This window comes from Glycine soja, chromosome 6 (genome assembly GCF_004193775.1).
Source record: "Glycine soja cultivar W05 chromosome 6, ASM419377v2, whole genome shotgun sequence".
Classification (NCBI taxonomy): Eukaryota; Viridiplantae; Streptophyta; class Magnoliopsida; order Fabales; family Fabaceae; genus Glycine; species Glycine soja.
The window spans coordinates 12,449,706-12,463,334 of record NC_041007.1 but is presented as its reverse complement, the minus strand read 5'-3'; the positions used below and the strand labels follow the sequence as shown (position 1 = coordinate 12,463,334).

General features: G+C 34.9%; 2 protein-coding genes across 2 annotated transcripts; one reads left to right on the top strand and one right to left on the bottom strand.

Moving 5' to 3' along the window:
* The first annotated feature begins 1,268 nt into the window (after positions 1-1,268).
* LOC114415770 (probable pectinesterase/pectinesterase inhibitor 51) lies at positions 1,269-4,269 on the top strand. Its single transcript, XM_028380608.1, has 2 exons — positions 1,269-2,544; positions 3,129-4,269. The coding sequence occupies exons 1-2, from the start codon at positions 1,569-1,571 to the stop codon at positions 3,812-3,814; spliced, it is 1,662 nt and encodes a 553-aa protein (XP_028236409.1). The 5' UTR covers positions 1,269-1,568; the 3' UTR covers positions 3,815-4,269.
* A 1,747-nt stretch (positions 4,270-6,016) lies between these two features.
* Positions 6,017-13,017, bottom strand: LOC114415768 (UDP-glucuronate:xylan alpha-glucuronosyltransferase 1-like). The gene is made up of 5 exons (XM_028380607.1): positions 12,804-13,017; positions 12,283-12,401; positions 9,243-9,449; positions 7,821-8,431; positions 6,017-7,256 (listed from the first exon to the last, which is right to left on the bottom strand). The coding sequence occupies exons 2-5, from the start codon at positions 12,351-12,353 to the stop codon at positions 6,226-6,228; spliced, it is 1,920 nt and encodes a 639-aa protein (XP_028236408.1). The 5' UTR covers positions 12,354-12,401; positions 12,804-13,017; the 3' UTR covers positions 6,017-6,225.
* Between the last annotated feature and the right edge of the window lie 612 nt (positions 13,018-13,629).

The following is a 13,629-nucleotide window of genomic DNA, read 5'->3' as shown; positions in this document are numbered from 1 at the left end:
TCTCCCAAACTGGTTTGATTTCACAACAACTAAAAAACAGATGTTGACATGTTTCAACCATCTTACAGAAAACACACAAACCATTAGTGTGAACATAATTATCTCTTTTGTTAACAACCGCTTATTACAAGCCAATCACAGAGTGAAAATTGCACGAGGTCTAGCATGGTTACCTATAATAATTTTTCTCCATTCCACCTGCGGTTTAATACCTCTAATCACTTGGTACATTTTCCTCGTATTATACTTTTTAGCATCACACATCTCCTTCCAAACCACAGACTGCGTAAGTAAATTTTTATACTTGAAAATAGCTTTCAACGTCCAAGAACAATTTTGCCCCAGCTGAAAGTTATCTGCATTATTATTTTTCATATAATAAATGTGTATCCAATGAATCCACAACTTATCCTTTTTCTTCCAAATATTCCAAAGAAGTTTACCAATCGTAGCTTTATTCCAATCCTCAAAACCAATCAGATTCAGTCCACCTGCATTTTTGGGATCACAAATATGATCCCAAGAAATAGGGGCTTTCTTACTGTTACTGCTCTTACCTGTCCAAAGAAAACTTCTATAAATCCCTTCAATATGCTTCACCACTTTCTTAGGCAAAGGAAAGATTTGGAGCCAATAATTTGCGATTTGGAGCTCCAATGTTGAACTCTTTTCAACATTTTATCGATCAAAGGTTGACAATTATTAATAGTGAGCTTTTTGCTCTCAAGAGGAACACCAAGGTACTTAAAAGGCATTTGTAAAAAGTATAATTATGTTAGGATTAAAATAAAATAGGATAAAATCTGTAAATTTTCAAAAAATTAAAAATAAAATGCATCAATTAATTTGTTGGGAGTAAAATTCACCAAAAATTAAATAAAATAAAAGTAAAAAGACAATTAAGCCTATAAAATATGTATGAGAAGAAAGTATTATAAGGTCTAACGCGTTTATACATCTTTAACAAAAAGCTAAAAAAAGTTAATATATTGTTTTCAATTTTTGGCATGTTTTTTAATATCTAAATTTTAAGCAAATATATTTTCATTCTTTTTTTTTTGCTTTTTTTAATAAAACAAAAAACACTAAAACTGAGTGTGAAGTCAGAATGTGTTTTCTATTTTCATTTTCAAATAAAACAAAAAATAAGAGTAAAAATATGTTTGGTTAAAATTTAGAAAATATTTTAAAAAATAGACTCAAAATTCAAAACAAGACACCAACATTTTTGAAGTAATGAAAACGTTGTGACACCAAGTTCTTTATTACTTTCCGGTGAGAATTAACAGCCTAGAGAAGTGATCTTTGGTATCTTGATCGGTTTTGAAAGCAAAGAAAATTGGTCCTTTTGTTTTACAGTAAAATTGTCTCCCACATCAATCATAGTTTTCAGTTTTTAACTTCCCCCAACCTCTAACCTCCATTACCAAAATAGATCCAGGCATCGGCTAATAAAAAACCGTTCCTGTGTCAGTCAGTCTCACGCACATGTCTTAACTGATTTACTCTCCTCCATCAACCAACAAATCAAAACCTTCCCTTGTTATTATAAATTCCTAAAATTCATCATGAGAAAACCCACTAAACCCACATTTCTCCATTTCCCAATCTCAATTCTCAGATCCAGCTTCCTCCTCCTTCTCATCTCCATGGCCTCCATTTTCACCCTCTTCCTCATCTTCTTCTTCCTCCACCACCCTCACTCCGCCGTGGCTCAGATCCACCAAGCCTGCAAAGCCACGCGCTTCCCTCTCCAATGCCACTCCTCCCTCCTCCCCAACCTCCCCTCCAACCCCACCCCCCTCCAAATCATCCATTCCGCCCTCACAACCTCCACCTCCAACCTCCTCCTCGCGCGATCCAAGGTGCAGTCCATCGTCGACGCCTCCCCGGACAACCACACCCGCTCCACCGCCGCAAAGAGCTGCCTCCAGGTCCTCCACTACTCCCACCACCGCACCTCCCTCGCCGCCTCCGCCCTCCCCCGCGGCGCCACCAAACACGCCCGCGCCTGGATGAGCGCCTCCCTCGGCTACCAATACGGCTGCTGGAACGGCCTCAAGTACATCAATCACACCTCCCTCGTCGCCCAAACGATGTCGTTCCTCGACTCTCTCACCATTCTCTCCAGCAACGCGCTCAGCATGATCGTCTCCTACGACAGATTCGGAAACGACACCGCGTCTTGGAGGCCGCCCATGACGGAGCGCGACGGGTTCTGGGAGCCATCTGTTACGGAGGGATTCGGGGTGGGACCCGCGGTGCCGTCAAAGTTGACGGCGGACGTTACGGTGTGTAAGGGGAAGGGGAAGGGTGAGGGGCGTTATTACGAGACGGTGCAGGAAGCGGTTAATGCGGCGCCGGATGAGGGGGAAAAGAGGTTTGTGATATATATAAAAGAAGGGGTTTATGAAGAGAGGGTGAGGGTTCCGTTGAAGAAGAGGAATGTGGTGTTCTTGGGAGATGGCATGGGCAAAACTGTCATTACGGGATCAGCTAACGTGGGCCAGCCCGGGATGACAACCTACAACTCTGCAACAGTAGGTGAGTTTGGTGCTGTTTTTTTTTTTTTTAATAAGAATTGGAATTTTACTTTATATTTATACCATGCATAATAAAGTTTTGCATTAAAGATTAGTATTTGATCATTTAATATGATATTCTAACTAGAACAGTGTTAAAAGTATTTAAAAAATTGCATCTGCGTTTTGTACTACTTCATAATGGTTGGAAAGTCTGTAGCTAGAAAAATGAGCAAATGTGTTTAGTTTTTTATAGAATAACAATGTGGTCAGCTATGTCCCTTTTGTATAAAATAGTATCAATAAGAGAGGTCATTCTTTTAAATAGATCTCGGTATTTTTTAGGGATTAGTCTTTGATTTGCAGCTTACCCAACATTAACAAAGTAACAAGCATTTCTTATAGCAATTGCTTATGTAAGAAGGGTCAAAAGAAAAAAAGTTGCAAGCCTTTCTAATACAGTATATGATCTATGTGGGTTGCTTCTGGATCTTAAGTAGGGTATGACAATGTCTATGATTTATGTGGGTTGTTTTTGTATAGGACTTGGGAGGACATTGACATGCAGCATAGCTGTTTTAATGAGTTAATTATTTGACTTGGCAGGGGTTGCTGGGGATGGATTTATAGCAAAGGATCTCACAATCCAAAATACAGCCGGTGCTAATGCTCACCAAGCAGTGGCCTTCAGATCAGACAGTGATCTTTCTGTCATTGAGAACTGTGAATTCATTGGCAATCAAGATACTCTTTATGCTCATTCCCTGCGCCAATTTTATAGATCTTGCCGCATAATTGGCAACGTGGACTTCATCTTCGGAAACTCTGCAGCAATCTTCCAAGACTGCGAAATCCTAGTCCGCCCCAGGCAAGCCAGACCAGAGAAGGGAGAGAACAACGCAATTACCGCACATGGCAGGACAGACCCTGCTCAGTCAACAGGGTTTGTTTTCCAGAACTGCATGGTTAATGGTACCGAGGAATACATGGCATTGTATTATAGCAAGCCTAAAGTTCACAAGAACTATCTGGGGAGGCCATGGAAGGAGTATTCTAGAACAGTTTTCATCCATTCATTCTTCGAAGCCCTTATCACACCACAGGGCTGGATGCCATGGAGTGGGGATTTTGCACTGAAAACACTTTATTATGGGGAGTTCCAGAACTCAGGACCTGGTTCTAATCTGACTCAGAGGGTGCCCTGGAGTAACCAGGTCCCAGCCGAGCATGTGTTCTCGTATTCAGTGCAGAGTTTCATTCAAGGAGATGATTGGAATCATCATCTCAGTTAGTAGGCAATCCTAGAAGACTTGATCATTGAGTGAGGAACAGGAGGAGTGATCATATCGGTAAGTGGGGATTTTTTTTACATCCACTTTGGAACTGCCAATGCAATGAAGATGTCAAAAGCCATTCGGAGAAATTCAAATGCCATGTCAGTTGTGGTGGCAGATACTGGGAGTTGATAATAGATCCTACTCATTTTATTGGGTAGGCCCTCGATAGAAAAGATTTATATTCTTTTTGCCTGATGGCTGATAAAGAATCTTGAACTGATGAAGAAAAACTATTAGATTCCACGAATCTTTCCTTTCTATGTAACTTGGAAAAAGGGATATGGAAGGAAAACCCATTATTCTTGCCAGGAAACCTTCATTATGAAAGTTATTAATGAAACCACGGTTCCCTGGCATAGCAGGAAGCTTGTTACATCAAGTTATTTTAGAGGTGCATTGGTGCCTTAAAACGTCTCTTTTGTTTTCATTTATGCATTTTAATTTTTTAGTTACGATCTACCTGCCGACACCATGGACATTTTTAATGGAGTGGAACAAATCTAGCAAGCAGTCACATGCTGCCGACAGGTCTTAAGACGTCTTGAAAGCAATTCACGTGATGGTAGATCGCAGTGGCGGGCCTTCAGTTTAGTTCTCCATTTAAAAATAAAATCTTCTTATCTGTATATGGGTAAAATAATACTGGGTTTTGTTACTAAACCCTATTAACTTATGCCTCTTAATGTTTGGATTAACTTAGGATTAGTTGTAAAGAAAAAAAAAATTAACCGGGTTTACATGATAGTTGGACAAGACACTAATAATTTATTAAGCACAATTTTGTCCTGAAACTGGCTCTGTCAATTGTGGGTTAGAAAAGAATGAAGAATCCACGGATTATGATGTAAGAAGTGGTATCAAATAAAACCAAGATGAAAATTTCAAAAGATTAAAGCGCTTTGAATGGAAAAATCAATATCAAGAACCATGAACAGAGAGAATGAATCTTGTGACATTCAGAATGAAGCATAATTCACTAGTCTAAAAGCCAAAGAATACAATAGGTCCTATTTATATATAGTCAAGACTATCAGCTGACAGCTACACAAAACATAAAAGAAAGGGACAACTAACTGTCTGCAAAACGACAACTAACAAACTATTCAAAATACATATATATGATTTTCTAATATATGAATCAGTGACTGGCTCCTCTATCTTCCTTAGCTTTAGGAAATGATTGGCTATGCACCTTCAAACCAAAGAATAATGCTTGTGACTTGCATTCGAGTATGGTGGCTGCACTGGAATGCAGATCTGCAGAAATTTATAAATTATACCAATGTGAGCTGTTTGTGTGTGCCCAAACAAAAGTTCTTTTATCTGGATCTCTGTAGTTAATATCTTAAGTACAAAGTTTGTTCTACACTCGAAAGATTGTGGCTAACAACGAATCACTCATACTCTCTTGGGGTGATGGTTTTCTAATTATGCTGAATATTGTCTAAGAATGGTTCTGCAATTTCCTTAGATGTATACATTGTTGAATACTGTGTATTAGTTCTACTTGCTAGGTCTCTGTCCCCATACTTGGATACCTTGTGGTTTGTTTGCATTTGTATTCAAATTTTAAATCAAATCCCCAAAACAGCTATTGTTTAATTTCAAGTCCAAGCTTTGTGATTAAATTCAAGTCCAAATGTTTGCATATAGGTTTTAAGTTTTAACTCTACCTACTACCTGATGTAATTTTATTGTTTATTTCAAAAGAATTTCTTTTAAAAAAAATATTTAATTAAAGAATATTATAAATTACTTATAACTCTCAATCTCTTTGTTTCTGGTTTTCTTTGTACTGGTTTAATGTTCATTTGACTTATTCAAATGTTGGAGATTTTGATAACTAACATAATTTGTTTTAAATGATAGAGATTTTGATAACTAACATAAGTTGTCTTTGAGTGTGTGAAAAATTTGCTTAGTTATGCTAAGACATTCATGTTGTATCAGGGAGGTTTGCGTGGAACACTGGCAATAAACCTTTTAGTTTAGTGACTAGCATGCCCCAGCAACAACACCACCTAGTTCCTACCTGTCTTGTTGCTCTTGCTCTATTCGTTTGCCACATGCTTTGGGTGCAGTTATCCTTGTTTTTTTTTATGCTTGTAGTCTTCAATCAAGAAAGCATTAGTTACTCATGCATATCTTATGACCATGTAACCAAGAAGTATATATGTCTATAGGTAAATTCCTGTAAAATTGATTTGTGGTGACAGCTGTTACTATATGATCAGAATAAGACCATAGAATAGAGTACACCGTTTTTATGCATAAAAAATATGTGGAAAAATGTTCCCTTCATCCCTTGTTCCTAACACTAGGAAACTTTAATATACGCGAGGAAAACAGAAAGTGCAACTGACAACTCATAGAGCAGAAAGAGATGCTGTGGTAACGGTAGGTGGTGTTGGAGTATAAAACTCATCATCTGTCCAATTTGTCTCTCCCCAGTGCCGCAACATGCTTTTCCAGTTGCACAAATTATCTATACATTTCTTCAAGCGCCTATCTTTAACTTTAATTTGCCAATGCTCGTCCGTGTAGTTTGCTATTTCAGCCTGCCTACGATCCCACTCCAACTGTGCCTTCTGCTTTGACTTCAACAGGCAAAACTGCTGCAAAAGCTCAGGCATTGCATCATGTACCTTCCACCACTTTGCATGTGCAACATCACTTGCAAATTCATGAAATATATCAGCATTCCAGTTGCAATCGTAGTCCCGGAAGCATAACCATGGCTTCACACCTAGATAGTGAAGGACATACAAGATTGGAGGTTCTGCGCCAAACAACAGAGTTTTCATTTGTTTCTTCTCTTCCTCATCACCAATCCAAAAATGCTTCAAGAAGTTCATGTGTCTTGGTATCCTGTGCCACCATGTGAATATTTCATTCAAATATCCCTGGTCCCCTCCATTGTAAGACTCAATCTCATTGATATGATCCATCAGGAGCTGGAATGTGCAATTTGATGGCTCAACCACCATGACACCTGAGTTAAAGAGAGTGGCATTGTTTCCAGTGGCAGTGATTTCTGGCATTCCAAATAGAAAATCTATATTTCTTAGTATGAGCAAATCTGCATCAATGAATATTATCTTGTCATAATCTGTCAGTTGCCATAGCCTGAACTTGCTGTAGTTCCATTCATTGTAAGCATCCTTTTCAGCTTTGGGGTTTCTGATCCTTTGTATTGTTCTAACCTTCCAACCTGCTGCTTCCAGACCACTTCGGTGATAACTGCTGATTGTCTCATCAACAAGTATTACAAGGTCTCGAGTTGATCCAGACATGCGGATGCTTTGTGCCGCAGCTATAGCCCCACAAACGTAAACATGAGCTGAATGCAGAATTGTTGCATATGCTTCTCTGGCAGCATTCCCGTTGTAAACCAACTCTGTTTCCAATTAATCCGATTCATTTAGTGTCAACTTCATGATAAGAAAAATATAATGACAAAAACATGATAGTAGTAGTACATGCAATGATTACATTGTAAAGATGACATTCTAACTTTCATGATCATCAATGAGTATGTAGTATGATTAAGCATGAAAGAAAAGTGTCATTTTCTTTGTTCCTCGAGTCTCCATTTCTGTTTATTGTCTTTTGGAGTCTTCAACAGTCATCAAAATTTCCAGAAATATATGAAACTGTAAACAAGTCATTGTTTGTGAACAAGGTTTTAAATTATGGTTGCGGTTTGGTCAAGATCCTTGACCTTGCGGGAAATTACAAACGAATATGGTTGATGTGGCCATAATTGTGGTAATAATGTGGTTGCAAAGAACCCAAAAACCTTGACATTGCAACCGAATTCACAATCGCAGACCGGTTTTAAAAACCTTCTCGGTGAAACAAAGACAATTGCAACAATTAACTATGCATTTGATTTTTGAAGGCATATAATAATGATGTTCTGTCTCAAGAATCTAAGGGACAGAAAGAGAGTATAACTTACCTTTTCCTCTCATAGGAAGTGCAAGTTCACAAGACCCTACAGGAAGCTGGACCTTTTCTCTCAAAACACTCAAGTTTGGTTTGTATAACCACGCATTCCCATGGCGTGCAACGAGTTCTTTACACGTAAACAAATTTGGTATTGGAAAGCAGTTGGTAACGAAGAGCACATAAACGGGGTAGTTGCCTTTGAAAGAGGTTGCAAGGGAAGCAGCTGCAAGCTGAAGGTGCAACCGAGCAACATCTCTAGACCAGTTCCCTCCATTCCTACAAGGAAGCTTCACAGTAATGAGGTTAAGTCTTATGCCAGGGGACCTTAGACTTGGCAGAGAAGGACAAACGGGAACTTGGGTTTCTTCTTCCTCATCGATCCATTCCGGGTACAAGGACTCCCATGTCACATTTCTTGCAGCATACTCCAGAGGCAGAACAACATGTGTTGCCTCAGGAATAAGATGCTCCCATTGTGCTAGTTCAGTCTTGTTGAAATTTACAAGCCCAATTCCTTCAAGTTCATCTTCCCCTGTCAGCTTTTCTGTAATTTTCAATATGTCATCCCAGTCAGTGGCTACATTGGACATGTAACGAGGATCTGAGCCACCCCATATCCACCTGTTCGCAAAATTAGACTATTAGAGATACACTGACAGTCTCACACACACATTACACCACTTTCATTAAAGGATATCAAATTAACCCTTAATATGATAAAATTTTACTTCGTAGTACATATCAAACTAATGATGATTTAGTCCTTTTCTTACTTTCTATAAAGAGAATTTTGTTTCACATTTTCAAAAATCAGATTATTAGGTGATTACATTTGCATAAGAAATTTGTGAATTATGAGTCTGATAAAGAGGTAGTAGTTTATATCAATTTAATAATATAAGTTCATACTCCCATAAAATTAAGTTTAATGAGCAGGTATTGTTAGTTTGATATTTTTTTTACAATGTTATAAAAAATAAGTATAAATTTTAAGTTAATTATTAAAAAATTAACAAATTTATTGTGATAGTTTGTAATTTGATGCCAGTATAGGACTATAAGTCTTTTATACTATTAGTAGTGTATGTATCATTTATTCTACAAAATTCGGGTGAAAAATTTACTGATGATTTTTTCTTATAATTTCCCCTCTCATTTTAAGAGATACCAAACTAATCCTTGATATAATTAAAATTTTCCGTATTAAATTTACTTTAAAAAAAATTAGGGTATTTTTAGATTTCTAATGGGAGGGTCTCAAAGTATGTTTGAAAATAAAATTAGTTTGTGGTCATGTTTGATTATTCCTAAAAGTATGTATGTTTGAAGACTCGGTTTGTAAATTTTAATCCAAACATGCACTTAAAGGAGCCAACAGAAAGATATATTCGTGTTCCATTTGCAAGTGTAAAGGAATAATACTTATACTTACCGAGAGCCAGAGCTTGATAAATGGTTGGTATTGTAAACTTCCGGAGAGTACAGGAGTGTTACAAAAGTGCCGCATATGGTTATCAATAGTATAAGTTTTAAGAAAGACAATTTGCATCTTGAGCTCCTATCTTGGACAGATAAGTGGAAAGGCTTCTCTGCATCTTTGACTTTGCTTCTTGGAAGTCTTCGTTTGTATAATTCTTCACTGTATCACGTGATGATTCAGAACAAATTTACTAGAATAATAAGAAAATGAAACAATTGCAGATATGAGTTTTTATTGGTTTAATAGACAAGCCAATCTCTGCCTCAACTCTAATCTTGGATTTTAAAGAGAGCTTTGTTATGAGAAAATTTTGTGTTCTATCTTTCTCCATAGACATTTACACATTTTTAAGTCAAACTAAAAATTGTTTTTATACTTTAACATTTTTGGTTTGGTTTTTAATTGAAAAAGAAATCATATTTCAGTCTTTTCATGAAAAACATGAATGGATCAGTCCTTACCATTTACTGTAGTTAATGTTTGCACCTCCATGTGTAATAATAGTTCAAATGCTACGTAGGATAAAAATTAAACAAATAAACATTACTTTAAGTGTTTAATTATAACAATTGGATTTTTTTTTGGTAACCATGATCAGTCTCATACAGTAATCATTCTGTTCCAAATCTTATATATAAGTTCATCATCATTCTTAAGCTCTACGCAAGCATAACTGATTTTTTTTCGGGCCCACAGATGTGATTTAAGGAACTCAGAAAGGCATTGACAGATTGAAACATCTCATACCTTCTGATTCTAGAGTATCTATTCATACTCGAGAATGCAGAAAATATATGTATAAAATCAAAAGTTTGCGGACTTCTCCCTTACACAGAAACATATAATTCTATATATAAAATAGTGAGCATGCTAAACAATTATTATTTTTAATTGCTATTCTAGAATGACATGGGTCCCCATGATTTTATTATATGCAAACCCTCTAATTAAGTGTTGAGTGTAAAACTGATAATTGCACTTTCTCTTGAGAGCAAATTGTATAGAATTTGATTCATTTTGCAAGAAAGTTTAATTAACTGAAATGAAATTGTAAAGTGTCAATGAAGGATCTGTTTGTGTGAATAACATTTTTCGTTTATTTCATAGCACTGATAAACCTAAATTTTTTTGTAAATTGTAACAACCATTGATCGGTGTTGGACCAGTTTTATATATATAGTTGGCCCGTCCTAGGAATATTGCTCCGTACGTGACTTACTGTTGATACAGACTTGATAACGCTGATAATAAAGCAAAAGGAAAGGATCCTTTTGGCTATACACATTTGCACGAAAGCATGAGATAAGATAAGGGAGAAAAATATGGAAGTAGTTGTCTGGTTAGCTTCCTTAGTAAAAAAATCTTTTGAGATAAAATGTTGTTGTCATTTACAGAAGATATCAAAGGGTGTACGATCGCACAAAATGTTAACTCTACGCAGGTACTTCCAGTTGTTTGAAAGGGATTTGATAACATTATTACCAAATACTTTTCAAATCCAACTAGGTGCATGCATGGAATTAAGCTATATAACACAAAGTTCTCTCAATCAGAATTTTGTACCAATTATGACATAAATTAAGCTTAGATAAAGGCAATTATCTTTAATTAAAAGAGAAAATTAAACCTAGCTATTTGTTTTTTTAAACAATATTATTTTATTTTCATTTCATATTTTAATAATAACAATAACAATAATAAGGTCACATTATTTTAAATTTGTCTCGTATATGTTTTTAAATATGTATTAAAAAATGGTGAAAACATTTAAAGTGTCAATTTCATAATTATAAGTATAAATAAATAAAAACAAAAATGCTTTGTCAAACTAAACAAATCCTTAATATTTTAACAGCTAGCATTAGTTAATAAAATACTTTTTGTCAAATTATTCTGACATTTTTATTTGTATTGATATAGAAACTCAAAAAATATAGCAATGAAGATCAAAGTATTTTACTCAAGTGCTAATTTTGAAGCATGCATGTGTACTGCCTAACCTAGTCAAAATCAAATTAAAACAGCAAAAGTAATTCCAACGAGAAAGGAAGAGAGAAGAATTGGCTTTTTAAACCCAAACAGAACTTCATATAATATAAAAATGATGGGTCCTAGGCTCCTAGCTATAAGGTGAAATGTAACCTTAATGGTGGGCTGAGAGCGAGAAATACATTGCCTTTTTAACATATTGCAAACGCAATGATAACAAGTTTTAATCAATTTCATTCTCACGGGTGAGTGTAAAATTTTGTCGAAAATTTGTTAGTTCTTTAAATTTGAGTATTTTTTTTATCCTCCAAATTTAAAATTAATTTTTTAGTCAAAGAAAAAAAAGACTCTTTTAGTCTCTTTACCCAAAACTCCTTTACTTAAACAGTAAACGCCGTCAAAATATCGAAAGAATAACATACATGACTGTTTGATAATAAGAATACAAAATTAATGTAGATTACAGTATAAACAGTTTATAATTTGTTTAGTTAAGGAAATAAAATCTTGTGATTTTTGTTTATTTTTATGTAAGAATTAAAGACGATATTAAAAGATTATAGCATTCAAATATTCTTCTTAACCAATTAAGCTAGACTTATTGGAATCTAATGTAGTTTTGGTAGAGGAACTAAAATATATTTTTTTAATTATTGGGACAAGAAAGATTAGTTTTAGATATGGAAGACAAAAACAAACTTATCCTAAATTTGAGGGATTAAAATTAGGCCTAAAGTTAGTTTTTTTACAATAGCACACTTAAAAATTATCTTGAATAAGACATTTAAATAATTATTACATAAAGTTAATAATCTTTTATATATATATATAATTGAACATAGTATATCATTATGATACGTTAGTATGTATTCTCATCCCATTATGATAATAGGTCCCAAACAGGAAACATGATGATTTGGAGTGACTAGTGGGGAATCTTCTATGTTAAAAAAAACACCTGATCTTGTTTGTGGGAAGAAGAAATGAAGTTAAGTTAACTCACATGGATGCAGGCAAACGGTGTCGAGCTTCAACGGCATGAGGAGAATTACCCATTGACATTGTTCCTCTCATTTTAACTAACTATTCGCCTACAGGGGCATGCAACCATCTGATGACCACCTGCACAAACCAATAAGAAAAGAATTCATGGTTCACTCAACTAATGAAAAACGAAACTATAAATCTCAAAAAACCATATTTATCTGAATTGGTTTTCAATGTATGTAGATAAAAGAAGTGATGAAGAAGAGTTGATGGAATCATAAAAAGTGTCAAAAGTAGGAAGTGACAAGGCCTACATATAGATGGTAAATTTACTCCAGCAGGCAAAAACACGACATATACTATATATCAATCGTGAGAAGGCCAAAACGCATAGGAGATATAAGGTATGAGTTAGATGGTTAAAGAAGAAGGAAAGGAAAAAAAAAAAAAAAGGTACGTAGCAGGTTTAATTCTCTCTATTAATAAAACTAATATTATAAGGACTAACATTTGTCATGTCGATAAAAAAAAATATACCAAAATAGAGGAACCAAGAGGATAGACAATGTTGTTGTGAAGCACAAAGAGAGAAAGAGAGATATGCGTCCTTATGGAGGAGAGGGTTGAGAAGAAGAAACAGAAAAAACACTTGATGGCATTGTTGGAGCGTTTGAGTCAATATAGACGGAGTGACCTGGCCTGTAACGTCCTTCAGAATTTTTCCTTCATCTTTCAGTTTCATTCTAGTTTTTGGTACTCACCAACTCTTCCGCATCCATCAACTTCTTCTTTTTCTTTTATTACTCCTCATTTCTCTTCCTTCTTTTATTCTCCCATTTTCATTGGAGGATAATATGTTTTTACCTTAATTAAATTCAAAATTTAGTCTTACACTACACAAGACACTTCCTGTATTTTAATTTTTACACGAATGAAATTCTTTAGTGTAAAAATAGGTTTGCCGAAATTACACCAGAAGTATAATATTTTTTTTCATATAAAGGCTAAAATCATGTTTGAATAAACTTCTAAGAAAATATTTATATGATAAGAATATAAGAAAGTAAAATGAGTCAAGTTTCTCTCTTAAGCAAAAACTAACTTATTCACTTAATATATTTATAAAAATTCTCTTGTTTAATTTTAATTTATAGAAAATTCAATTCATTTTACCTTCTTAATTTTAGTATATATCACTTGTAAACATCAAAATGTAAAACATTTTTCATGTAGAAACCAAATAGAAGTGTAATTTTCTTTTTGTATAAAGACTAAAAAAAGAGACTAAATCTAATAACTGTTATACATCAAGATAAATATTAATTTGTAAATGCTACTTTACGTATATAAAAGTCAAAATATA